Source organism: Rattus norvegicus, chromosome 17 (genome assembly GCF_036323735.1).
Source record: "Rattus norvegicus strain BN/NHsdMcwi chromosome 17, GRCr8, whole genome shotgun sequence".
Classification (NCBI taxonomy): domain Eukaryota; kingdom Metazoa; phylum Chordata; class Mammalia; order Rodentia; family Muridae; genus Rattus; species Rattus norvegicus.
This window is the reverse complement of record NC_086035.1, coordinates 3,974,310-4,000,349: the sequence shown is the minus strand read 5'-3', so window position 1 is coordinate 4,000,349 and position 26,040 is coordinate 3,974,310. Positions and strand designations below refer to the sequence as shown.

Sequence of the window (26,040 nt, the reverse complement as noted above, 5' to 3'; positions counted from 1 at the left end):
TCAGACTTGCCATACCAGAGACTTGGACTAACAGGCCCTGACCCTCCCTACATAATAGTGTCTGAAATAGCCTGGTGGAAAATTCAAGTAGAACGGATTTCCTCCGAAATGAAGGGTATAACTGCCTTCTTTTAAGGTGGTTACAGTTAGGTAGGGTTGTCACACAGTGCATTGAATAAGGTAGCCAGAGGAAACAGGGATGCTGTATGTAATCTATACCACCCCATTTGTGTCAGCTGTCCTAGGCCCCCGCCTGATTCAAGCTCATCTAATCTGTGTGTTGCTCTGAGTGTTAAGACAGCACCACATCCAAATCAGGAATGCTGATCAGTCCAGATCCCGGGTGGGGAGGTTGGAAATCTCCGAATAGCTTCCTGTGGAGGGATTACTTTATGAGCACTTTGTAAGCCCTAAGCATCCACACCTTACACACCTCCATCTCCACGAGCTCTTGAGGCACCTCTGTCTTCACCTCCTCAGGTGCTGCTTCCCGAGTTCTAGTGCCCTCAAACCACATCTACCCCAGTAGACTCTGAAAAAGAGGACTCTGAAAAGTCAGTCAGGACTGTGAGGGACTGTGGTCTTTCTACCTCTTTCTCCTGCTCTTTCTCCAACTTCCACATTTGTTCTCACTCTTCCTTTCTTTGCATGTCCCTGAAGTGAGGGAAGGTGGACAATGGTGAGGTGGTGAGGTGGGGCTCTGTTGTCACACTTGCATGCACCTGTGTGTGCCCTGTCAACAAGTTCATTGGAAGAAGAGATGATTTGTCTGCCATATTACTCAAGACTGAGTGAGCTTGGCCTCACAGGTTTCTGTCAGGCCTAATAGAGCGTGGGCAGCTTAGTGGGAGCTGACCCAGTGAGATGTCTTTCATTATGGGTTGATGATTTTTTTTTTTTTACCTATGTGATTGCCGTAAAAATACTTGCAACGGAGTTCCTTAGAGAGTGGTGTGTTGAATCAGTCAGAGTCCTGTGAGGAAGCAGGTGGCACACAGAACATTGTGAGCCTCTTAACCAAGGATATGCTGGTCTTGTCTCCACCTTTGAGCAGCTCTCGTGGGATTGGCTTCCCATTCTGAACTCCATCTTCTGGAAGAGCAAGGCTGCCTACTGTTTCTTCCTTCTCCTTTTACACAGGTGGTCAGCCAAAGGCTCTCCTCACTTCCTACCTACTCTTCAGGGTTCCTGATTCCTTTCCCACCCTGGCCTTGATCCCCATTATTGACTCCCAGGGGCTGGGCTTCTTAGCACGCAAGTGGGTAACAAGGAGGAAGTGATGGGAAGCCTCCATACCCACAAGTGAAATTTCAGTTCCAAAATCTTTCTCTTTCCTGGCTTTTCTTCTTCCCTTAAAACACATCCTCAAAGTGAGGGGAGGGCCTCCTGTGTGCGTGTGGGGAGCTCAGCTCTACATGTGTGTGTTTCTCTTGGGAACAGCATGACCCTTTGCATGTGCTGTGCTCTCTTTCATGGGCTGGTGGTCTTTTTGGCCTGGATTTCCAGGTCATTTGCAGCAATCAGCAGCTGTCATTTTAGCTCCTCCAGCGGGGAGTTCAACCGGGTCAGGAAGGAGGAGTTGAAGTCACACAGCCCCTGGATAATCACTTCCCCTTGTCTCCAGCTAGACAAGATAAATTGGTTTTGGAATCATCCTCCATCTATGGCTGTCTTAGCTCGGTTTATGTCCCACTGGCCTTTTGTTCTAATACCGGTTATAATTACCCAAGCTGAAGAGAGGTCTGACTGCCCCAGCTTCTCCCTTTGCCCCACTTTCGATTGGCCTAATTCTTTCTGTGGGTTTCCAAAGCTTGGGCCGAAGCCATTGAAGTAAAAAGAGCCTTGGCATACGCTGCGGGGCTTTCTGGCTTTCGGGTTTTTTCATTTCCCTTGGAATGAGTACTTTAGTTCAAGCAATCTACATGGCTCAGATGCCAGGAGGGATCTTGTCTCTTAGCTCTTTCCCTCTTAGTCACCTCCCCCACAGTCTTACCCACAGCAGTGCTGCTCCTGAACATTCTCATCGGTACTTTGACCATGGCCATTGATTTAGGTCACTGGGCTAGGTGGATGAGGATATCTCCGCCAGGAGATGATTGCTCGTTCCCAGGGTCAAGGTAGGGTACCATGTTATAATGTGATATGGCCTCTTGCTCTCAGCATACCATAAACCTGCTACCATCTCGTGGCCCCTCATAGAGGAGTGCAGCCTTTACAGACGATCTGAGGGCTATGAGTCTCCCTCTACACACCCGTAGTCCATACATAGTGACATCGCCACTGGGCTCTAAGATGTGGTATCCAGAGGGACAAGTGTTTCCTAGTAGACTTCTTTCTTGTCTGATACCCTACTGGTCAAAATTTTCCTCTTTCCTAAGGCCAACTGCAGTATGAATTTTCGCATCTAAATTTCTTAAGAGCGGAGAATCTTTATTGCCTTGTGTGTGAATTTCCTCCTCTCTTCTCTCCTTCCCTCCTCCCTTCTGTGCTGGAGAAAGAGACCCAGGGCCTATCGTACTCCAATTCCTAATACTGAGCCACACTCCCATTGTAACAGTTTCTGAGGATTTTCCAACTTTATCTCTCTCTTAAAATATACTGCTTAAGACCATCTGTCGTCTTTGGGTTTGATGGATGGGGTGGCCCAGCCTCATGCTGTGAGTATTAAGCATACACTCTACCCTGCTAGCCAAGCAACTAGGGATTCACTTGGACCCCAGGCTTCCTTTCTAGCTTACCCAACTCTGCTTTTTTCTCATCTTAATTTGCTCATGACATCACCTGACATAGATACTCGGAAACCTTACCTACTACCTCTTCCCTACCTCGAGTGCAAATGAGCCAGGGAAACCCACATCTGAAGCTCCTAGTGGTGGTAAGGAGAAACCGAGGTTCCCCTCCCATCACAGTAACCTCCTAAGACCTCTCCAATCTCAGGTTGGGCCACTGTCTGCAGAACTGTGAATTGTTCTCCTTGCAGCTCTGCCTGTTCCCCGCTGAACTGATGGGCTCCATCACCATCTCTGGGAGCTTTAAACAAATTCTTGCTTCCTCTGTTTGGAATATGTTTGGAGCTCTCATGTGTCCTCCCCCCCCCCCCCACCGTATTCTTTCTCCCAATCCCTTATAGAAATGAAAATGCAAGCGGAGAATCAGAAAGTGAGCAAGTGTTTTGAGCTGGGGGAGGAAGGGCTGTGGTTTATGCCAATCCATTGTAGGTGTGACAGCCACCTACCTGACGACTGTAGAAGACGGGATTCTATCTTAAAAACCAGATTAATTTACTTACTTATGTGGGTGTGCAAGTGTGTGTGTGTATATACACTCACAAGTGGAGAGAGTTCAGAGGCCAAACCTCCGGGATCACTTTTCCTCTACCATGTGGATTTTGGGGGTTGGATGCAGGTCCTTAGTCTTGGGGGCGATGCCTATGTCAATGAGCCATCTCTTGGGCCCTCACAGAAACATTGTTGTATTCTAGGATATCAAGAGATAGTGAGTGAAGGCTTATGTGGGATGCTGAAGTGACACAGAACATATTACCTTCTGCCACACTCTGGCAAGAATGGGGCCTGGATTCAAGGGCTCTGCACCTTCGCTGTGCTTACATGAATGCACACGTGAGTGTGTATGCACAGAGGTTCATAGACTCTTAAAATGTCAGAGTCAAAGGGGAGCTGAGATGTCCTTGTCTCATGCGTGTGGTCACTGTGCACCAAGGTAATTTTAAAGACCCTATTAAATGCCAATTCTGGCACTTAGTCAAGCAGTTGCAAGGGAATTGCATTTAAATGTGTCCCCAATCATTAGGTGAAGAGAACGGCAGGACTGAATTGCTTACTACCTCATTCACAGACAGTAAAATTAGGGTCCAGTCACCCACATCTGAGGCTGCAGTTGGTATTGGGCATTCCTGTGCCAAGGACCATTCAGGCCCCTGGCAGGCAATCACTCCCAGACCTGTACCCTGGAGCCTGTGCATAGTAGAGTGTATGTGTTTCCAGATTTGTTGATGTTCCCCAATCTCATCTGTGATACCAGATGAGGACATGCACCCCATCCTCCAGGAATCCAGCAGCTCCCTTGGAAAGGGCCAAGTCTGGTAATTAGCCCGCAGTTGAATGTCCTCAGCATGGTAGACTGACCAGAGCTAATCCAGAGTTGAATCCAGTTACATTCGGGGCATTTGTTAACTCGAGTCAGGGACTTTCAGGTGTTTTTAATTTAGAGACTTGACTCTTGCAAAGTAATAATTGGGAAGAGTTTTAAAATGAATTTTCCTACAACCCACTGACTGGGTAGCTACCCAGGAGCCCACGGAGCTTTTAAAACTGTACTGTAAAAAATCCTTTCAGGAGGCCTTGCTGGCGAAAAAGAACTTGTGTTCCCATCTCTTGGTGGAGACAGAGAGTGCCTGTGAGCTTGGGCTTCATACGTGTGTGTGTGTGTGTGTGTGTGTGTGTGTGTGTTTGTGCACGTGAGCGTGCGCTTGAGCATTGGAATTTAAAGCTCTCCGAGAAGGCTCCGCTTGCTCTTAATCTCCTCTGCAAGATTGCTCATCATCCCTTCCAGCAATCTTCCTTCTTGAACAAAATATGAAATCTGGAACAAAAGTTCAAGTTCTGAGGACTGCGCCAATTTCCTTTTTAGCCTTATTCGGATGGTCTGATTCTGAGCGTGTGCGTAGACGTGTCGTCTGTGTATAGAAGTGTCATCTGAGAAGAAAACAAACACACATCCAGTCACTTGCTGCCTTCTGAGATAGGAGGGACAGGCACACCGTAAATAGTGTGCTTCGGACGTCCAAACCTTTGCAGAAGTCATTTAGCTTTGATCCGTTTGAAAAAATGGCTAAAAGAAGCAGGGGGCGCATGCCCAAAGCCTCCGATTTCCCTGTGTCATTGTGAAGGAAGATGAGATCATAGAGGTGAAGGAGGGCGAGCGTGTAAGCAGGGGTGAGCACGGATGAGTATGTATGTAGGACTGGAGGAGGAGTGAGGAGAAGGATGACTATATAAGACACACAGGGCATCTGGGCACCAGTGGAGGGTCTGTTTTTTAGGGGGACATTTGGCTTCCAAGACATGGACCATGTCTTGCACAAAATGAGATTTGAAGTATGTCCTGGGTGAATCGTAGACCGAGGTAATTAGACCAGTCGGGGCCTGCTTTCCACTGACTGGTTAAGCAGTGCCCCTGTGCATTCTTGGGTCCTTACCGTAGAGGTCTGGTCATCCTTGGCTCTCTGTGGTCAGGAAGCTGCAGAAGTTAAGTTATTTTTACGTAAGAACAAAAGAAAGCAGATGATGACCAGCTTAAGAAACAGAGCTTGATCAAAATGGTGTATGTTCCAGTGATAGATAAACAAACTTAGTAGGGTGTAGGTTGGGGTCTTGGGGAGCAATGACTGAGGGGAGGGATGTGAGATTTACTCTTAAGGACAGGACTTGGGAAGGAGGAGGGAGCGGGAAGGGGAAGGACAAAGCAAGCTGTTGTGTAGGCTTGAGTTCAGCTGCAGCAAGTCAACAGGGATTCCCCCCAAGGCAGAGATCGCCCTGGGAAGGAGGTCACCCTGAAGAGCAATTCCAGGTTATGCTGTGATGACTTGGTCATTATACCAAGGTTTGGCAAATTTACCATCCAGCAGCTAAACTCAGATTGCCGCCTGCTTTTGTTAATAAAGTTTTACTGGAACACAGTCACACACAATCATTCACATGTTACTCGTTTTCCCCCCATTCACACTGACACTATGCTGGCTGACTTAAGCAGCTGAAATAGACCATGCAACCTAAAATGGCCTAAAACTCGTAATCTTAAAGAAGTGTGACAGTCCCTGCTTCAAGGCCCCAGGTTAATCAGCTGCTGGATTAGGTAGCTTCCTGGAAAGAGGCGTGACCTTGATGTCAGGAGCATTCTGCACCAGAGAAGAGCTTTGGAGCTGTGGCAGGCCGACAGACTGTCCACTGAGCTACTCCGAATAAGGTGATAGTGAGACCTTCAGGGACAGGAATAGGAGTGACTGCTAGGGATGTCTGCTATCGTGGTCTATGATGGCTATTCCAGTTCTCTCATGAGTTCTGGAATGTATCCGTGGACAATCTCTGATCTCTGTTTCCTCCATTGGTTGGGATGATCCAGCCCCAAGATCTTCTTCACTTGGGTCTGTCTGTCTGTCTGTCTTAATTTTTTTCCTTTTTTAAAAAAGATTTATTTTATATATGTGAGTACACTATCACTGTCTTTAGACACCCAGAAGAGGGCATGGGATTCCATTACAGATGGTTGTGAACCACCATGTGGTTGCTGGGAATTGAACTCAGGACCTCTGGAAGAACAGTCATTGCTCTTAACCACTGAGCCATCTCTCCAGCCCCCCTGTGGCTGTCTCTTAGAGCACCTCAGTGTTTTGTGGGTAATCACATATGTTGTCATTCAGAAGGGACTCAGCTAGGATGATCCCCATTACCTATCAGGACTACCCTAGACCTGGCACATTGTCACGTGAGTTGTCCCTGGAGCTGAAGTAGCCATAGGGCTGACTCTATAAGTAAAGCCATGGATGAGAGGGAAGATGGCAGGATCCACGTGCAGAGCGGCCTAGTGTAGGATCCGTCTGGCCATCTTTAGAAGACAACAGTGTCTTGCATCAGGCCAGAGCCAACCACCCACGTGATAGGGGGTTGATGTGTGTATACATTTCCAACCCCTCAGTGCTGTGTGGGTGGCTCGCAACGACCACTCGAGAACAGCTTTTGTCCCACCCTAACTCCAGAGAGCTATTGTTAAATATTCCAGCACACTACTGCCGCTGTGGGAGGAAGTGTAGTTAGAAGCCAAGCAGGAAGAAAGACACAAGTATTTGCTAACCACAGAGGGCCTAGATGTGCTTGGGAACTTCAGGACAACTCTATTACAAATGTGGTTGGTCCCTTGTTTTATAGGGGAAGAATCAGAGTCTCTTCGAGGCTGAGCAACCCCTCAGGATTGGAATTGAGACCATCCATTTTTATTACCCTGCCTCACAGAGTCTGGAACTCCTGGTGTGGAGAGATTTGGGTCTGAAAAGAAAGAAAATTAGGGAGGTGTTGGGGAGAGCCAACCACTTAAGAGGACAGGGCCCAAAGCTCAGGGTAGCAGGGACAACCTGGGGCAGGCAGGAAGAAGGGTTGTTAGAGTTGCTATGAGACCCCATCCGCATGTGCTGTACCCAGTCCTGTAGGTACAGTAAGACAGGGCAGCAACAGGAGCAGCCAGACCACAGCCTGTGTTTCTCGTGGGCAGGAAAGGGTGTGGTTATGTGTGGAAGCATAACCACTGTCAGTTGAGTTAGAGAGAGGAAGGGGAACAACATCATATTCACGAGGGAAAGGTCCCGTTCTCTGCCCCTCTGTTCCTAACTTCTCCTAGGGAAGCTTAGCAGTCCAGCCCCAGTGTGGGCCAGCTGAGGGAGCTCTGAGGGCAGAGAGCTTTCAGATCCGAGGCTGCCAGGCATCCTGTATCCTGTGCTGTGGCCTTCTTCCTTTATTATTTAGGACTCTGCCTTGCTCCAGACCTGGGCAGTATTTAACAATCATCCAACATCTTTAACCCCTAACCCTTGAAGGATTATCCTGTGGCTTCTAACAACTGATGGGAATGTGAAACCCAGAGAGAAGAGATACTTTCCGGATGCAGGGCTAGCTGAGAGAACATTCGGAGTCAGTGATTAAGAGTACTAGCTGCTCTTCTATAGGACCAGGGTTCAGTTCCCAGCACCCACATGGCCACTCAGTGATTGTACCTCCAGTTCTGGGAGATTATGCACCCTCTTCTGGCCTCCAAGGACAGCAGACACACATGTACTGCACATACATGCATGCCGGTGAAACTCATACACAGAATGAAACAAATAAACCTGAGTGTTTATTTCTGAAAAAGAATCTAGCCTGGATGCCCTAAATTTGGATGTCCTCAGTGTGGATGGCCGCTGGATGGAGAGGAGCATAGCCACTCCCAACCCAGAGAGCACAGAAAGGCTGGAGGAGCAAAAAGGCTGGCCTGTCTCTTCATGTGGGGTCCTTTGCCATTTCTTGTTTTCCCTATATATTCCTCCTCCCTGTCTTGGAAGATCCCCTCTTCTTTTGTTTTGACCCAGTAATACAAAGGCATCACATTTTCATGGGGAGAAGGGAAGGACAATGGTCAAGGGCATTGCAGAGCCATGAATGTATTTCCCAGAGCCAGGCTAGGGGGTGCAGGGGGCAGAGTCACGTACCTCACTGACAAAGTTCACACTCTCTGTTGCCTCTTGCTGTCCTCCGGAGTCCCAGGCCTCATCACCAGCCCTCCAGTGAATGAGTGAGGCTTGCTGAAGCACCGTAGGATAAACCCCCGAGAAGAGGCTCCCGGTGTTTGGAATGCTTGTTTAAAGGGTTAAGGTTTTCAGTCTGAATTCTTGGAAACCTTCATGCAGCGGGTTGGAAAGGACCAGAATCTGCAGTAGCAATGTGTCCCCCGTTCTGAGGTCAGTGGAACCTGAACTCAAGCAGCCAGCTTCCGACTGAAGGGAAGAGAAGATCTTCCGAAGAGAAGGAGCATTAGCGCGCTTACACCGAATGGGTTTAGAACCACTAGCTATGGTGTTTATGGAGTCGTCTTGCCATAAACACAATAAAGAATATAGCAGCTATGTGTGTAATCACACTTAATTGTAATGTTGTGAATGGTTGAACTTGATAAAGATTACCTCACAAGAACTCTTATTAAATGCTCCCTGCGATTTGCCATTAGTGAACACTGTGGAGTTTTAGAGGAATTTGCTCTCTTCACTGGATTGAAAAGTTTTGAGTGGTTACTGCAAGCCTGGTACCCTGCTGGAGGCACTGAGTGTCCAAGAGTCACCAATAGCTGTGGGCTCTGATGGATGTCCTCAGTCCGCCTACAATTCTGGCAGTGGGGACAGACTTACTGAACCTTCCACCAGCCATGCACATTTGTAGCAACTAAGATATTTCTTTAACTCATTAGTAAATGTGTTTTTTTAAAATTGCTTTTATAAATGTGTACATATTCACTCATAAACAAATACTAGGCACAGGAAAACTCTTATGACACCATGTTAAAAACCAACTTAAAGTCAGTTGAAATACAGATTAGGAACCTTCTGGTTACTGTCTAACAGACAGGATGGGTTATTCTGTGAGTGCTATACAAAGTTGGGGCTTCACTCCCCATCCCTGACCAGAGAGTTAAAAATTCTAAGTTTGAAATGTAATTGAAATGTTGTAAAGAAGTACTATCAGTTGGCGAGGTGGCTCAGTGGGTAGTGTTTGCTGAGCAAACATGAGGACCCAAGTGTGTGTGGACACCGGCTTGTGTGACCCCCATGCTGTGGGGGGTAGAGACAGGCAGGTCTCAGGGAATGGCTAACCAACCAGTTTAGCCAAGATGGGGAGCCCTTGAGCTCAGAGAGAGACTGTGTCTAAAAATAAGGCGAAGATATGCCTTCACCTATGTGGCGAGCACACACAGTTCCAGTTCCTTTTTAACTCCCCACAGCTTCTCTTTGCTCTGTCCCCTCATTTGTACATGCAGCACACTGGGAAAGGGCCAGGAGTGGTATCGGCACATCTTCCTCAGTCTTGTCTGTAAGTCGTCTGTCACCTAGGAGATGACAAGTCCCAGGCATGGAAGGAGGATCCCCCTGTTAACCCCGGCTCCCTCCGGGCTCTCAGTGTTGCAGGAGGCGAGCTGTTTGACTTCCTGGCTGAGAAGGAATCTCTCACTGAAGAAGAAGCAACCGAGTTCCTCAAGCAGATCCTCAGCGGCGTTTACTACCTGCACTCGCTTCAAATCGCCCACTTTGACCTGAAGGTAACATCGCATGAGCGGAAGCCAGATGTAAGCTTATGTCAGCCACAGCTCTCATGGCTTGTTGGCCAAGAGAAACTAAATCATTAGCATATGATCTCTTCCTACAGTTAGAGCGCCCAACCTCTGCTTTGTGGTATAGAAGCTTAAGATCAATGGTCACAGTCAGTAATCCCTGGTAAGAAGTCAAAGGGACTTACTAACCAGGTCCTTGAGCAATGCCTGCTCCTGGACAGTGGGCCATTTTTGGCTAGTGGCTGGACAGCTTTCATCCTCCTGTGGTTGTAGACTTTGGGTGGAAAGTATCTTGAAGTGTTTCTCCATTTGATACAAGCCTGGGCCCTGATTTTTCTTTTTACTACCAGGCAAACCCAACTGTGACCATGGTTGGGTGTAGGATCTTTGTGTGGCTGGAGTCAAGGCTGTAGGGGGTGGGGGGTTAACAATGTGTGAGCCCATTTCCAGCTGTCATGGGGCGTGCTCTTTTTTGGGAAAGGAAGACAATACAGGGGCAATGGAAAACAATAGCCGTTAGGTTGACAGGAGATGAACCTCAGTACAGGCCACTGAGCTAGAACAAGGCTGCAGAGGACCAAAGTGTCCTTTCTTTTTTCTATAGCAAACCCATGTCCGTGTCCCCCAGTATCACCAACTCACAACATAAGGTGGATTTCTGCCAGTGCAATCTGCTTGATGTCTTGCTTCTGACCGGGAGCTGGCAATGCCCATGAATAAGTGTCCACTGGGCAGCTGCCAGCACCAGAGGGTGGGAGATGACAAGTGCAGCCTCAACTTGCCCAGGCTTCCTGGGAATGCAAGCTGTCAAGAAGGGCTGTGCCCCTACCTAAATGGAATAGACGTCTTAGGCCTGCCTTTTGCTACCTGCCTCCCCTTCCTTACCAAGCGCTTTCTGGCCTCAAATTCTTGCCTCAGACCTGCCTCCTGGAGGCCCTGACTGAGCTAAACCCTGATCTCCTCAGCGCCCATTCATCTACCCCACTCTCTGCTTTTTGCTTGTTTTGTTTGTTTGCTTGTCATTGTTTGGGTGCTTGGTTTTCGTTCGTTGTTTGTTTTGGGATGAAGAAGGAGCATTCTGTCACCGTTTACTTTTCTGTCTCTCTCTTTTTTTCAAGCCGGAAAACATAATGCTTCTGGATAGAAATGTGCCCAAACCTCGGATCAAGATCATCGACTTCGGCCTGGCCCATAAAATTGACTTTGGAAATGAATTCAAAAACATATTTGGGACACCAGAGTTTGTGGGTAAATCTCCTCTGCCCTTGGGCTCACTTACGTCTCATCCACAGTCCACTGGCTGAATCTCCCTGGCTTTAAGACCACCCCTGTCCCTGTCCCTGTCCCTGTCTGTCACACGATGATAAACTGTGGCTTTCCAAGCTAACGAGTCTTTATTTCCTCTCAGCTCCGGAGATCGTCAACTATGAGCCCCTTGGTCTTGAGGCAGACATGTGGTAAGGAGCACGCCCTTTGTGTTGTTTTCTTTCCGATCTGTTTGACTGTTTTCCTAACACTGCTTTGTCTTTATTTTTTTGTGTGCAGGAGCATTGGGGTAATAACCTATATCCTGTAAGTATCAGGTCTACACTTCATGTATTCTTTTCTTGTCTGTGGGACTGACCAGATAGGTCACATTAGCTCCTTCAGCTTGTGCACACTCTCCATTCAGCATCTTCATCCTGCACAAACATTCATTTTATGCTAATTGGGTTTGGTTTTCCTCCCTCAAAATGAATTGCCAGCAATTGTAGCATAATCATGGGAGAAATCTTATCTGTCCATTGCTGAGAAAATAGGAGAGTTTCATTTTAAACTATTCTGGGTTCAAATGACCGTGTATGATGGTGTGTTTGTGTGTAAGTAGTTGTGTGTGTGTGTGTGTGTGTGTGTGTGTGTGTGTGTGTGCATATGTGCATGTCTGTGTGCATATGCATACATGTGCATATGTGTGTCTGTGTGTGTCTGTGTGAGTGCATGTATATGCATGTGTGTGTGTGTGTGTGTGTGTGTGTGTGTGTGTGTGTGTGTGTGTTGGTATGTTTGTATTTGTCAGCAAAGATGCATAGGTATGACTGATCATTCTACATTCCATTTTTACTTATTTTTCTTGAGATAGGATTTTTTAACCTGCCTGTATGTTTGTATGTATGTATGTATGTATGTATGTATGTATGTATGTACATTCAGAAGGTTGGATTTGTTGAGCTGAAGTTACAGGCAGTTGTAAGCCACCGTGTGTTTGCTGGGAATTGAACCCTTGTCCTCTCTGGAAGAGCAGACAGTACTCTTAACCGCTGAGCCACCTCTCCAGCTCTGAGATAGGGTTTCCTTTTTTTTTTCCTTCTGGAGCTGAGGGTCAAACCCAGGGCCTTGTGCTTGCTAGGCAAGCGCTCTACCACTGAGCTAAATCCCCAACCCTGAGATAGGGTTTCTTTATGGACCTTAAGCTCATAGATTTGGCTACATCGTCTAGCAGCGGAGGTGGAGGAGGCATCTATGTAATCCAGTTGCCCACTGCTCCGCACCCGCTGCCTCAGTTCCAGTCACACACCACTGTGCCTGGCTTTTTATGTGGGATCTAGAGGCCCAAATTCAGTTTTTCATGCTCTCACAGAGCAAGAACTTTGGTACTTTGTCAACTGAGCCATCTCCCCAGCCCCAAATGAGCTTTCAGCAGGTTTCCTCTGCAAGAAGTCGATACTCCAGTTCATAACTGGTGAGCATTCCATGGTGTGTGATTGGATTGGGACATGACTCATTCCACACTAAGTCCTGTGTATTGTTTTCCCCCTCTTGTAGACACAGAAGAAGCAGTGATTATACACGAGTACTTTTCAGTGTTCCGTTAATGTACCATTTTGTTTTCCTGAACAGCCTAAGCGGGGCCTCCCCTTTTCTTGGAGACACCAAGCAAGAAACATTAGCGAATGTATCTGCTGTCAACTATGACTTTGAGGAGGAATTCTTCCGCAACACCAGTACCCTTGCCAAAGATTTCATCAGAAGGCTGCTGGTCAAGGATCCAAAGTGAGTGTCCCCCTCTTCCCGTCAGGCAGGGCCTCATGTGGTTGAGACCAGACACCAGCGCCTGTTCTGTGTCTGGCTGCTTTCTGTCAGACCCTCACTGTCTGCCATAGGAAGAGTGCCTGGAAGGAAGAGCTTCAGAAAATGCACTCAGGGCCTTTCTGTTGCCTGTGCACTCAGACCGTGCATAGGGAGGAGTCTGGGGCTGGTGTGTTGCTATTTTTTCCAACATTGGCCCCACTTTTCCAGAGTATCCACTTGTTAGGCTCACCCAGTGTGAAAATAACCTTATCACTACTTCAATCTCATGGGCTCCTTTTCCCCTTCCTCCTTCTCTCCCCGAAGGAAGAGGATGACAATCCAGGACAGTTTGCAGCACCCCTGGATCAAGGTGAGTTGCTTATTATATTGGATTTCTGGTTATTTTCGATTGCCTGGTGTGAGCAGCAATGGGTCATGCTAGAATGCTAGTGGTCCGTTGGTACCGTGGTTTTAAGGTAGAGTGGTCTAATGATGACAGGGAGAATGAGGAGCTGTTGAGAGCAGGGAGGAGTCAAGCCTACTGAGCAGACATTTTTGGTGTAGCCTGTAGGGTTACAGCAAGAGCAACATTTGAAAACTGAACTGTTTCCCATCCTGTAGATGCTTCAAATCTCAGAATCTTTTGAAAAATCTGAAGGTCTGTAGATACCACACCCTCCTTACATGTAGGGGGAGCTGCCGCTTTGCCGATGCACTTGACCCTGACACATGGCACTTGTATATTGCTGGCCCTATTGTTACTTGGACTGACAAAGCTAAATTTGCTTCAGCCTAAAATAAAGGTTGATGAGTGAGTTAGCTTTCTGTCATTCTGGCAGAGAACAGCAAAGACCACTGAAGAAGGAAAGGCTGATTTTTGGGTTGGTTTTAGTTTTCAGTCTGTGGTCAGTGGGCACTGTGGTTGGGGGCCTTGTAGCAAGGCGGTTCATTATGGTAGACGGAGGGGAGCCAACTGGGATGGTGGGAGGAAGAGAAAGGGCCATGATTCTAGGAAGTTACTTAAGGACTTACCCTCTTTAAACTAGACTAGGAAAATTTCTCTCCCTCCTGGAAGCTACACAAGCTGGCCACCCAGCCTTTAGCAAAGAGGCATTGAGAATGTTTAAGATCCAATCCATAGTAAAAGTATCTAGTAGTCAAAAACAAAACCAAGGACCTTGTCAGTGGGCATCACCAAAGGCTTCTACTCCTCCTCTCCCTCTTGGGGTAAGGCCTGTGCCTAAGTGTATCCACTGAACAAGGCATAGTGAATTTGTTTGAATGCTGTTAGGGTGGGCCAAATGCACATACCTCCAGGTTTCTTCCCAACTTGAATTAGCTTAGTGAATCTTGCCGTTCCCAAACTGTCATTGTAGAAGAGTGTAACTGAATGTGGTTACAAGTTCATCTCCTGTCCTACGTACACTTCCTCTGTATTATACAAAACACTCAGCGATCAAGAGTTAGGGGTGGAGTCTAGCTCTCCCCCTGCCCCGCCCCCTTTTGAGAAGGTCCCAAGTGTGCCAGAGTAGCTTCAACCTTGGATATAACCAAGGATGACCTTGAATTTCTGATTCCTCTGCCTTTACCTGCTGAGTTCTGTGATTGTGGGCATGCACCAACATGCTTGGTTTATGTGGTACTGGGGTCAATCCCAGAGCTTTCTGAATGCTGGGAAAACTCTCTACCTGCTGAGCTACATCCCAGCCTAACTCCTGAATCTTGAATGTTATTTCCCACTCTTTATGCTATTTTAGAATAAGGAGTGTGTAAGCCTTTCAGAGTGATAAGGAGTATTAAAACATTTCTGTAATTAGCCTTCATTATCTTTTCTTGAAATTTCATTTTAGCCTAAAGACACCCAACAAGCACTTAGTCGAAAAGCCTCAGCAGTAAACATGGAGAAATTCAAGAAGTTTGCAGCTCGGAAAAAATGGAAAGTAAGACTCTGCGGATGCACTGACTTTGACTTTCTCTGTCTGGTCTTGTCAGAGCCCATGTCTTCTAACACCAGGAATCAGGAAATGTATTCATTTCAAAACAACAGCATCTACTGTGTAATCTCCTGTGCTGTTATTACTTACTTTCAAAGACAAGCACAAACCGTATTTCAGTGCTACTTAACATATTCTCTGAAATGTAATTTTGCATGCTCTTTTCTCAGATCACCCCCAAGGCAGATTTTTAAATCAATACAATAAAGTGATAGTGAATACCTTTTCAACTGTAACAAACCACATTCTAAATAAACCTGTTCTTCCTGGTAAGCAGCCTGGAGCTTGTATGAAAAATTTGCCTTGCTCCTTGTGGGCTCGCAGGGGGGCTGGGATGGGGGAAGAGCCCTGGTAGTGTGGTCTCTCCTACAGTGTGGTGGTTTCCCTGCGGTTTTGGCGGGATGCTGCTGGTTCAGGTATCTTTGAAACAATCAAAACTCAAGGATCAGAATGTGATGGTGTGGTTTGCAGTGCTCAAGATTATGTCAAACTGGAGAGGGTGAGCAACCACCTCCCCTCCTGGTTAGTACAGTGGTATACCTCAGTTTTATACCCAACAAGCTATGGCTAGACTTTCAACCAGGCTTAGAGCTTATGTTTCAGTCTCTCTCCCTGTCCTTTTCCTTTTCCCTCTCTCTACTTCTTTCCCTTCCTCATCTTTCTTCATTGCCCTGTTGCATCTGTCTTTGAGGAAATGGAGGGAACTGTACTATGGACCAAAGTATCTGTGTTCCACCTGTGCTTGTTGATAGGCTCACATATCCCTTTATCTGACTTGGGCCAAGAGAGCTCACAGCAAGGCCCTTGCATCCCATGCTGGACTCTGGAGTACCCTGCAAGGGGTTTGTTGGGGTTTAGAAAACAAGGCAGAGAGAGAGAGATGGGATATGAGGAAGGGGGATATGTGACCCCTTCCGCAGGGCACAGTGAATGCACAAGAGACTTTCTGTGTTGCTCTCTGGGTTCATGACCTTCAGAACACTTCCCTAACCAAATAGTCTGAGCTTCTGTGGAGTGCCCGCCCCAAGAGGGATGTTGGCAGTGAGTGAACATGCTTTCAATGCTTTCTTCAGAAGTTCTCTTTTCCCCTTGACTCTTTATATGTTTATTTTATTTTTAGCAATCTGTTCGCTTGATATCACTGTGCCAAAGATTATCCAGGTCATTTTTGTCCAGAAGTAACATGAGCGTTGCCAGGAGCGATGATACTCTGGTAAGCAATCCTGTTTGCCTTGGCTAGCTTCTCTGAGCAGCACTGTGTTTAGAGTTGTTCTGCTTGTTCATCAATCCAGAAAAGTCTCACACCATGGGAATGTCAAACTCACACTTACTCCTGAGGTGGGCTGACACTGTGCCCAGTCCTGCCTTTCTTCCTTGGAGGATTTTGATTTGATTACTTGGCATTGTCTTAGCTGTCATCCCTATTTCTAACACAACTCTTTCCCTAAGTACTTATGTACACACACACACACACACACACACACACACACACACACACACACACCACTTGAAAGAGAGGATAACCAGTGGAAGAAGAAAGAACTTCCACTAATTATCATGAATGAACATAAGAACACTGATTGCCACCAATAGGACAGTGTAAAGTTGCAATGAAGTGAAAGGACAGACAGCCCTCATCTCCTCCCACCACCACAGGGCTACTGTCTTATGGTAGACCAGATGGCCATATACACTTGGGTTATTGACATTGTCCTGACTGTCCAAAGCCCTTGAGAATGGCATCACAGTTTTCCCTAAGTCCAAACTGAAACCTAATCACTGATGAGCTCTTCAGATACAGCTAGACACCTCTCACTTCATCAAGACTTTCCCCAGCCAGTCACAAACAGGGCTTTGTTCACTGAAGGTGAAGGGGACTCCAGGAAAGGCAGACACAGTGGTTCTGTGGGAACCACCCTGGACTGTAACCCAATAGTCGGTATTTCCTGGGTAGTGCTAGGGACTCCTAGGGCAGGGATCACATGACAGCAGACAGTAGCTCTTCTTTTCTCCTGAAGCTACTCTCTGTATTAATGTTTCAGTTATAGTCTACAACTGTAGAGTAAAAGGGGAAGATATGTACATGGTGCACACAGACAGACAGACAGACAGACAGAGAGACAGAGAGACAGACAGACAGACACACACACACACACACACACACACACACAAAGGAAAGCTAAAGAGAAGGAAGTTATGAAGAGATGGAAAGGAAGAAGACCTCGTTGGAAGGGTCTGATGATGTTAGTGGAGACAGGGCAAAATGTCAGTGTAGGTCTGACTGTGGAATGCTGTAGGAAGCTGTCAGATGCTGTAGTGGGGGGTGATTGAAGTTCATAAATAAGCATTCTTAACAGCCCTATGTCACACTGAAATCTAGAGTAGGAGCCTTAGAGATAGAAGTCTCTTCTCTTCTGTTGACTAGGGGTGCTGTAGGCTGCTTTCATCAAGATTCATTCCACTTTTCTACCACAGTGGCCCCTAGTCATTAGCCTGGACTATGAAAGAAAACCAAACTTTACTGCCTTGGTTCACTGATGTCCTTTGCCAGTGTTGCCAAAGTCCTCCCAGAGTTTGGATTTAGAAGGAGTTCAGAGAGGTGATTTTCCATTCTATTCTCACAGACATTGACATTTCAGTAGCTGTCCCTCTGTTATTTTGTTGGGGACTTTTCTAACTCCTTAGCTGTAAGGTATCATATTTTGGAAGCATCTGTAATAAAGCTATGATGAGGCAACAAAAGGAACAAACTTATTCATCATCCCATAGTTAAGTTTTTTTGGTAATTAGAAGCAATTAGAAGCACATCCATTGTCTTTTTTTTTTTCTGGCCTCTGTTTTTAAGTATCATGCCACCACCATTTTAAGGTCGCGAGCGCACGCGCGCACACACACACACACACCATTCAGAGAATTTTACTTTTTTATTTTAGAACTAAAGAAAGAAGACATTTAAATGTCAAAGAAAAAAGAAAGAAAAAATACACAAATCTGTAATTGGAAAATCTAGCAAATAGGAGGGTTCATGCATGAAGGAACCTCTCCACAGTGCTTTCTGGTAACTGTATTTTGACAGATTCCCTGTTTACAATCTGAACCTTTAAAAAGACGATCCTTTTTGTTCTTGGTTTCAACGTGGATGACAACAGGCTTGGTTAAGCATTAAGTGGTAACAGTTGGTAGCACGAAAGGGTAAAGGTTCACTTCCCAGCTCCCTTTGTGTCCATGTGGATTGGGGATTAAGTGGCCTCTTTTTCTTTTGAATGCCAGTATGTTGGGCAAGCCAGGGTTCACTATGTTGACGAGCGTCTTGGACAGCATGCTAACTCTTTCCATCCTCATGTGTCTCCCAGGATGAGGAAGACTCCTTTGTGATGAAAGCCATCATTCATGCCATCAATGATGACAACGTCCCCGGCCTGCAGCACCTCCTGGGCTCATTGTCCAGCTATGATGTCAACCAGCCCAACAAGGTCTGACTCCCCTCTGCCAGAGGTACCTGGCGGTTGTGTCATAGACTGTGACCCAGAAGTCCAAGTTTGGAGAGACATTGCAAATAGAGCTTCTGTTCTGTGGGAAAACCCTCTCCACTTAGGCTGATTTGAGTTGCAAATAAGGACATTTTGCATCGAGGTCCTTCCTTCACACCCCAGTTGCTCTTGCACCCTTGAAATTCCTTCTCCCTCCCCGCTACAAATGGCAGCACACAAATGGCAGCACGGTCATCGCGTGTAAATTGAAAAGGAGGGGTTTCTTGTCCTTCTGGTGGTACCTTCCCTTCCTGTCCCCATGCTACAGCTTTGTGCCCATGGAGATCCAGGGAAGGGTGTGGACACAGCAGGGCGAGGACATCTCGTACAGTGTAGACTTTCCCCTTCCAAATCAACCCTGAAAATCAATCATTTTCTTCCTGTCTTCCAGCACGGGACACCTCCATTACTGATTGCTGCAGGCTGTGGGAATATTCAGATGTTACAGTTACTCATAAAACGGGGCTCAAGGATCGACGTCCAGGATAAGGTCATAATGCTGTGTCATTAAGAATGAATTAATTTTATGTATTCTCAAAGGTCTTCTAAGTGTAAGGGCAGGAGGTGGGAGAGTACGGCCATTTTCATGAGTCCGTACAAAAAGCAAGCTGGACAAAGAAAGGGCCTCTGCCGTCTGACATGCACTGGGAAAGGTGCACACTTAACTCTTTCATGTGCTCTGCTCTGTTTTTGTGCCTTATGTGCTGCAGATCACATTATTCCACAGTGCTACTGGTCTTACTTGGAAAAGTTTTCCTTGTGTAGTTACTCTAATCAGAAATTCATTAGCCTGAATATTTACTGTGCATCCAGGTATGGGTGTATGAGCAGGTGAAGGTGGCATTAGAAAGGCAGACAGTCATATGACAGCTGATTAGTGGATCTGTGATCAACTACCACAAAAACGCTAATCTGTCCCTGAAATTCCATGAACTCAATCCTTGACCCAATCAAATGTGTACTAGAGAGCTTGTGGGGGAAAAAGATCTAGAATGTAGGTCTTCTTATGATTCTCTAGACGATGAAAAATAACAACTGTTCCCATGGTATTTCATCAGGTTATGAATAATTCGCAGGTGTTTAGGGTACCAGTTCTATGCAGGCTGCATCATTTTATAAAAGTGTCTTGAACACTCATGTGGTTTTTTTGTTTGTTTGTTTTGTTGCTGTTGTTTGGTTTTTGGTACCTTTATAGAGGCTTGAATTTGAATCCGTTCTTACAAATACTAAGGGGACTCTTAGGAATTCTAGACTGAGGTTAATATGAGGACTTCAAAAAAGAAGAAAGGAAAGTTTTGTCTTTACATTTGCCCCTCAAAAAAGTTGTAAAGATAACATAGAAAACCTTCTGCTCCCTAGTGAGCCTCACCTGTTATTAACATAGTACACGACCGTGGTGTAATTATCAAAGCCTTGAAGCTGAATGGGCTTTTCTTCCTCTTGGGAGAGGCTACCTTGGGTTTGTTACCCCACAAGAAGGGAAACACTGTGGTTCTAAGGGGTGCATGGTCCAGTTCCATTATAGTTCTAGATGTGACTCTATGGTGCTTTCCTTGCAGGGAGGATCCAATGCTATCTACTGGGCCTCTCGGCATGGCCATGTGGATACTTTGAAGTTTCTCAATGAGAACAAATGCCCTTTGGATGTTAAAGACAAGGTAAGGCTATGCCTCGTAGGAGAAGCCAGAGGAAATGATTAGGGGTGCACCAGAACTGAACCCAACGATAGAGATTGAGGACCAAGTCCTTTAGACGGGGATTTTGTTTGTTTGGTTTTGTTTTGTTTTTTGCCAATGGCTTGGACCAGCATTTAAATCAGAGTTTCCACTGTAGGTTCTTGGATTCTTCCCATTGTTGTGCTCAAGGTGAAGCAAAGTATTTAGGGTTCTGGGTGGAGCCATGCTGTTCGCCTCATGTCAACCAGGAAGGAGGGAGACAGAGACACCTTCCAGGTGTCCTTTACTTTACTGTAACCTAACTTCTGCTGGTCCCCACCTCCTAAAGATCCCTCCACTCACAGGCTGGGGACTAAGCTTTTAGATATAGACAGCAGCACATAAGTTCATCTCAGCAGTTTCCTGAGTAAAATATCTTTTCTGTTATTAGTGAAGCCTGACCCTGGGGTGGGAACAGATACAAAGTATCTGGCATTGTATTTTTTACTCAGAGAGATGTGTTGAGGGGGCAAAACTTTTAAAATCTCTGAGAGTGTAAGAAACACCTTTCTGAGCACAAGGAAGGCAGTGAAGGGAGGGAGTTGTTACTTAAAACTATACATTTGAATAATTGCAGGATGATGAACCTGGTCTTAAAAGGGGATTGTGTATGGCAGACAGAGACAGGGGAGAGAGGGAGACAGACAGACGGAGACAGAGATGGGGAGAGAGGAGAGAGAGAGATATAGATATCAAATCCAGTAGCTAGAAGGATCTATAAGGAGGTAAACATGGCCCTCGTGGTAAAGGAATATATATATATTCTCACTGCGTTGTTTTCTTTAACAAGATGAACCAGGTGTGAGGATGAGACAACAGCTGCCTAGTTATTGCCTGACCCCCAGTCCTGCCCTTAGTCTCTGGAGAGCAAATGGCATGAGGGAGTGTGTAAAGGTGCCACCAAAGGAAGGCATGGGACAGTGCTCTCAATCTCACAAGTAGTTTTGGATTCTGGTCTTTAGATCGTTGGGTCCATTTCTTTTGCAGTCTGGAGAGACAGCTCTTCACGTGGCAGCCCGCTATGGCCATGCAGATGTGGTTCAACTCTTGTGCAGTTTTGGCTCTAATCCTGATTTCCAGGACAAGGTAGGCCACGGGAACAAATGTGCTCAGTTCCTCGTCCCCAGCCCTCGATGCGTGGCAGCCAGGTGACCAAGGTGACTCATATGGGAGGCCTCTCTACCTAGGTGTCTCATCATCCATTGCGGAGCACGGGTTCTTAGACATCTTAGACAGCAGTCTGCAACCAGCTTCCCTTCCAACTTCTTCATTTACCTGTTTAATCCCCAGGATAGCCCTGGGAGATGTATTGCTGGAACCCACACAGGGAAGTTCCACGGCTTGCTTACTCTGTCTCTGGTGGGACCAGGGATTGCATGCAACCCAGTCTTGGTTTAGAATTTCTAAGTACTACTCTCTCCTGGAACCCTGAAGACAGATGTGTGTTTGATGATGCTGATAGAAGTGCCAACTTCCCAATCCCCATGAGCCTTCAGGCCAACTCTTCCAGGACCAGTTACAGAAGGATCTTCAAGATAGCTGTCTCACAGTGTGCTCTTCTGACACACACCTGGCAGAAGCGAAGCACAGAGACTGCTAGAAGAAGCTTAGAGGGCTGCTTCTGGCCAGTAGATCTTTCAGACAGACAAAGGCAATTTTGCCAAAAGATGTTCTAAGTCCACGGACCCCAGTAGTGCGGTCTGTAATATGTTGAGAAAGTCGAGTTCAGTTAGCACTCCTCTTGAGGGCACAGACTGACCAGGGAGGGCGCCGGGTCTGCCTCTTATTGGCATGGGCTCTTGATGGTGGTGGTATTTCTGGTTAATTTCTTGCCGCACTGGCTGCAATCTGCTTCCACGGCCTTGACTTTCTTGTCTGCATTTTCTTCCTCTGCACTCGTGACCTTGGCCAGGAAGAGGAAACCCCCCTGCACTGTGCTGCCTGGCACGGCTATTACTCCGTGGCTAGAGCTCTTTGTGAAGTTGGCTGTAACGTGAATATCAAGAACCGGGAGGGAGAGACCCCACTGCTGACAGCTTCTGCCAGGGGCTACCATGACATTGTGGAGTGTCTGGCTGAACATGGAGCTGACCTGAATGCTTCTGACAAGGTGCCCTGTGGGGGAAAATGCTTGTGGATCTCCCTGAAGTGATCTGTTGGGTTGGAGGGACCATGAGACTTGCCCACTTGTCTCCTTAAGATAACAAACATGAATTGAGTATACTGCGATTATCCTTCTATTCTTAGGTTCTAAGAGTGTTCTTTGGAATTATTTAGAGTCTTCTTTTGGGCATGCAACTAAGTTTATGATCGATCAAGCCCGTTTGGCCAGTGTTTTAATCCTTTTCGTTTTGGAGTGGGGACAGTGTCAGTTTTAGACACATGTAGAAACAGGCATTGATTTTGCCATGTGCTCTTTTGTAAGAAGACAGTAAACCACTATGATTAGTTTTACAATCTTACTTCTAGACCAGGTGTTCCCTTCTTACCTAAGCAAATGCAACACAATCTGTTCAAATCTGAACTTAAACCAACACAGCGATGGTGCTATATACAGTCAGACTGGAGATACTGTAGCTTATGTACCAACTGCCTTCTGTGGAGCAGTGTCTTGGAACCCTGTGTGGTTGGTTCTTTGGAGACATATTTTGTTTGCCATGGTTGAGCTGGGTATTCACTCCTGGCACCTGGAGGTTAGAGCTAGCGTTTCCGTTAGACATTCACAAGCCCCGGTGTCAGGCATGAGAGTGGAGAAACTCACACAGACACAGTAGAGATGTGACTGAAAGCTCTGCTGGCCTGTGGCACTTAGCTCTGCTGTCCCCTAGGTTTTCAGGGTACTCTTCATTCCAAGACCGAGTTCTATACTGTGCAGAGTTTAAGCAACTTACATCTGCTTTCTGAGAATTCAGCAGCCCTGGGGAAATTATTTCCCTTGCTTTCTCAGTTGTTTCTGATAGTACGTTTTCCACTTACGGTTTTAGCAAGTGTTAACTGGGCAAATGCTTTGAGAGGGTTTTCAGATCTGTTCACTGGCAATTGGCATAGCATTTTATCAGTTCTGATGCAGAAGAGTATATAGTCTTTCTGTCTGCTACATAAGCAGTGGTCAGCCCAGGCTTCAGTTATGTGGAATGGAATGGATAAAGCCCCACCCTTTGCATGTCCAGGCAATGACATTTGAAGTTTTGGGGTATGTGTGCCATTCTGTTCACAGCTAAGTCTGACCCAGGGGAGAGGTTGGGCTGAGGGCCTAAGCCAGACACACTTATGAGCTTGGGTTTGGTTCCAGGATGGGCACATCGCCCTTCATCTTGCTGTGAGGCGCTGTCAGATGGAGGTCATCAAGACCCTCCTTGGCCATGGGTGCCTTGTGGATTTCCAGGATCGGCATGGCAACACCCCCCTGCATGTGGCCTGCAAAGATGGGAGCGCGCCCATCGTGGTGGCCCTCTGTGAAGCCAGCTGCAACCTGGACATCTCAAACAAGGTATGTAGAGGGTAGGGGCCCCAGGCTCCCACCCGGTCTGTCAGACACTGTTGCTGGGTTCTTGCCATGTTTTTGTTATTAGCCCATCATAGTGGAGAATCACCATCACTTGCATTCACTGGATGTCTAGAGGACAGCCGGTGCCATTTTGGGCTGTGCGAAGGATGAGTAATTTCCTACACCAACAGAACATCCACCGAGACGTTAACATGCACTTCTTGCCTATTCTGGCTTCCCACTGCTGTGACTTTAGAACGAATGAGTGTGAGCACATAGGGGTGTGCACACATATATGTCTGCTTGTGTTTTAAAGAAGAGTCAGAGGTCCCTGTACAAATGTAAGCTTCCTTCTGAAGCATAGAGACTCCAGTACATACTCTTGTAATTTAACCAAGATTCCCGGGAACACTGGGTGTCTTATTTGTCCCTGTTGAGTTGTCTGTGGGTCAAAGTTTCTAACAAGTTTGTGTACATATACATGTGTGTGTATGTTGTACACGTAGTGCACTAAGCAAACTTGGTAAAGCCAAGGGAATACTGTCACCTTCTAACTAACAAAGAGATGAAAATATATTGTATTTTCTCAGTTCATAAAAAGCCCCAGTGCAGATTTCTAGACTTTAGCTGTCACCTGCATTTCGCTGAACGCCGTCCAGATTTTCAGTACAAAACAATAACAGTTAGATATTTTTGTAGCTTCAGCATGTTACTGTAGGAAAGGTGGCACACTCTTCCTAAGGTCACATTAGAAAGGAAGCCGAGAGGAGTTAATTTTAACTGTGGGATATGTCTGTTTATAGATGGTGTATAAGGTGCTGTACGGTTTTATGATGGTTGTTTGAGGTAAAATAGTTAACATATGAAACAGCTGGAGGATCGTCTTGCTGCTCCTCTCGAATATTGTATGATTGGTTGTGGTGGAAACTGAAGTTGGCAATGCTCATACTCTTGAACCCCGTGAAGGCGACACTCTGGCTCTTAGCTTTAGCTGCTTCTTGCTCTCTCGGTTTAGCCTTTCCTAACCACTCTGAGGTAATTATGTAAGTGTCTTAAGAGGGAAGCCAAATGGCTTTCTTTGTAGGATCCTCTCAATGGGTTAAAAGTGGCCTCAGTGAATGTTCACTGTATGCTCATTCAACCACCTTCAGATTTCACAGTGGAGGCACAGTGCACAGCCTGTGCACAGCATTTGGTGCTACGTCAGGTGATTTCTTTCCACGAACAAGGAAGGCCCTGAGTTCAATCCCCGCTCCCCAGAAAAGATAAGACGAAGCAAAAACACGCCTTCGCTTACATCTAAAGGCAAAGCATTGTTAAACATGTTCATTAAAAAGTCTAGCTTTGTACTAGCACACACCTGTACTCCTCATACCTGTGATGTGCAGGCAGGATTGTGAGTTTGAGGTCAGCCTGGGCTATAGTAGGAGAGCTTTTCTCCAACACAAATAAACATCCAATGAGACAAGCCCGTTTCTGTGTCTGCAAAAAACTGGCCTTGGCTGAGGTGTGTCTCAGTGGGAATCTGTATGCACATGCAAGGCCCATGGACCTTCCCAGCAACACAAAGTGGACAAACAGGAAACTTGACTTATTCGGTGGAAATTGGTCACAGTGGTCAACAGACTTGGCCTTTTCATTAAGTCTGGTGCTGGGATAGTGCAGAGGCCTTCGGTGGCCAATTCTGCTGTTACGTAGAGCTCATCCAAAGTGAAAGCCTTGCTCGGTTCATACTTGCATGGACTGGAACCTGCTGGCTGTCACAGCACAGCCTTCTGGCTATGCTCTAGCATGGTTAGTGATATCCCATTGGGGAGGGACATTGAAGGAAGCTGAATTAGCTTTATAAGAGTCACTTTTGTAACCTACCTAGTCCTTCAAGGCTTGACTAACTCTTGAGAGGAGAGCCCTGGTGACTCACCGGCCCCCAGACTTCACCTCTTCAGAGTTTCCACCCCCTCTGCACATCAGGCTTGTGAACCCAGTTTTTATCCTGTGAGCCTTTAGAAGACAGATGATAGTCAGAACCTGTCTCTCTGTCCCTCTTACCTCCTTTCTCCCTTTTTCTATCCCTCTGCCCCTTTTCCTCCCCCTCCCATCCTCCACCTTCTACTCATTTCTTTCTCTCTCTCATCAGGTGTGGAACTAGAGATAAGTTTAAGTTATGTGCAGGAAAGTAAGTGTCAGCCACGGCCTCCCCACCAGTCTGTCTTTCCTTAGGCCCACTCAGGGAGCCATTTGTTCAAGTGGACATAGTACAGTGGCATCCATGTTCCTCAGTCAGGCTGCCACTCTCTCCCCATCATGCTGTCTTACTAGATTAGATTCCTCCAGAGAGAAACCTGACCATTCACATCCTGTTCCTCTTAGACTAAGACTTAGGCAATGACTTGTCACTC

General features: G+C 46.5%; 1 protein-coding gene across 5 annotated transcripts in view; it reads left to right on the top strand.

Moving 5' to 3' along the window:
* Dapk1 (death associated protein kinase 1) overlaps positions 1-26,040 on the top strand; it is a 161,033-nt gene that overhangs the window by 96,509 nt on the left and 38,484 nt on the right. For all 5 annotated transcript variants that reach the window (NM_001107335.2, XM_063276328.1, XM_063276329.1 and 2 more), the window contains 14 exons: positions 9,717-9,855; positions 10,986-11,115; positions 11,276-11,324; positions 11,413-11,439; positions 12,745-12,897; positions 13,240-13,285; positions 14,766-14,855; positions 16,030-16,122; positions 18,263-18,382; positions 18,831-18,929; positions 19,999-20,097; positions 21,142-21,240; positions 22,067-22,264; positions 23,447-23,644. In NM_001107335.2, the coding sequence (NP_001100805.2) occupies positions 9,717-9,855; positions 10,986-11,115; positions 11,276-11,324; positions 11,413-11,439; positions 12,745-12,897; positions 13,240-13,285; positions 14,766-14,855; positions 16,030-16,122; positions 18,263-18,382; positions 18,831-18,929; positions 19,999-20,097; positions 21,142-21,240; positions 22,067-22,264; positions 23,447-23,644 (1,540 nt within the window). The remainder of the gene's footprint in view (positions 1-9,716; positions 9,856-10,985; positions 11,116-11,275; positions 11,325-11,412; positions 11,440-12,744; positions 12,898-13,239; positions 13,286-14,765; positions 14,856-16,029; positions 16,123-18,262; positions 18,383-18,830; positions 18,930-19,998; positions 20,098-21,141; positions 21,241-22,066; positions 22,265-23,446; positions 23,645-26,040) is intronic.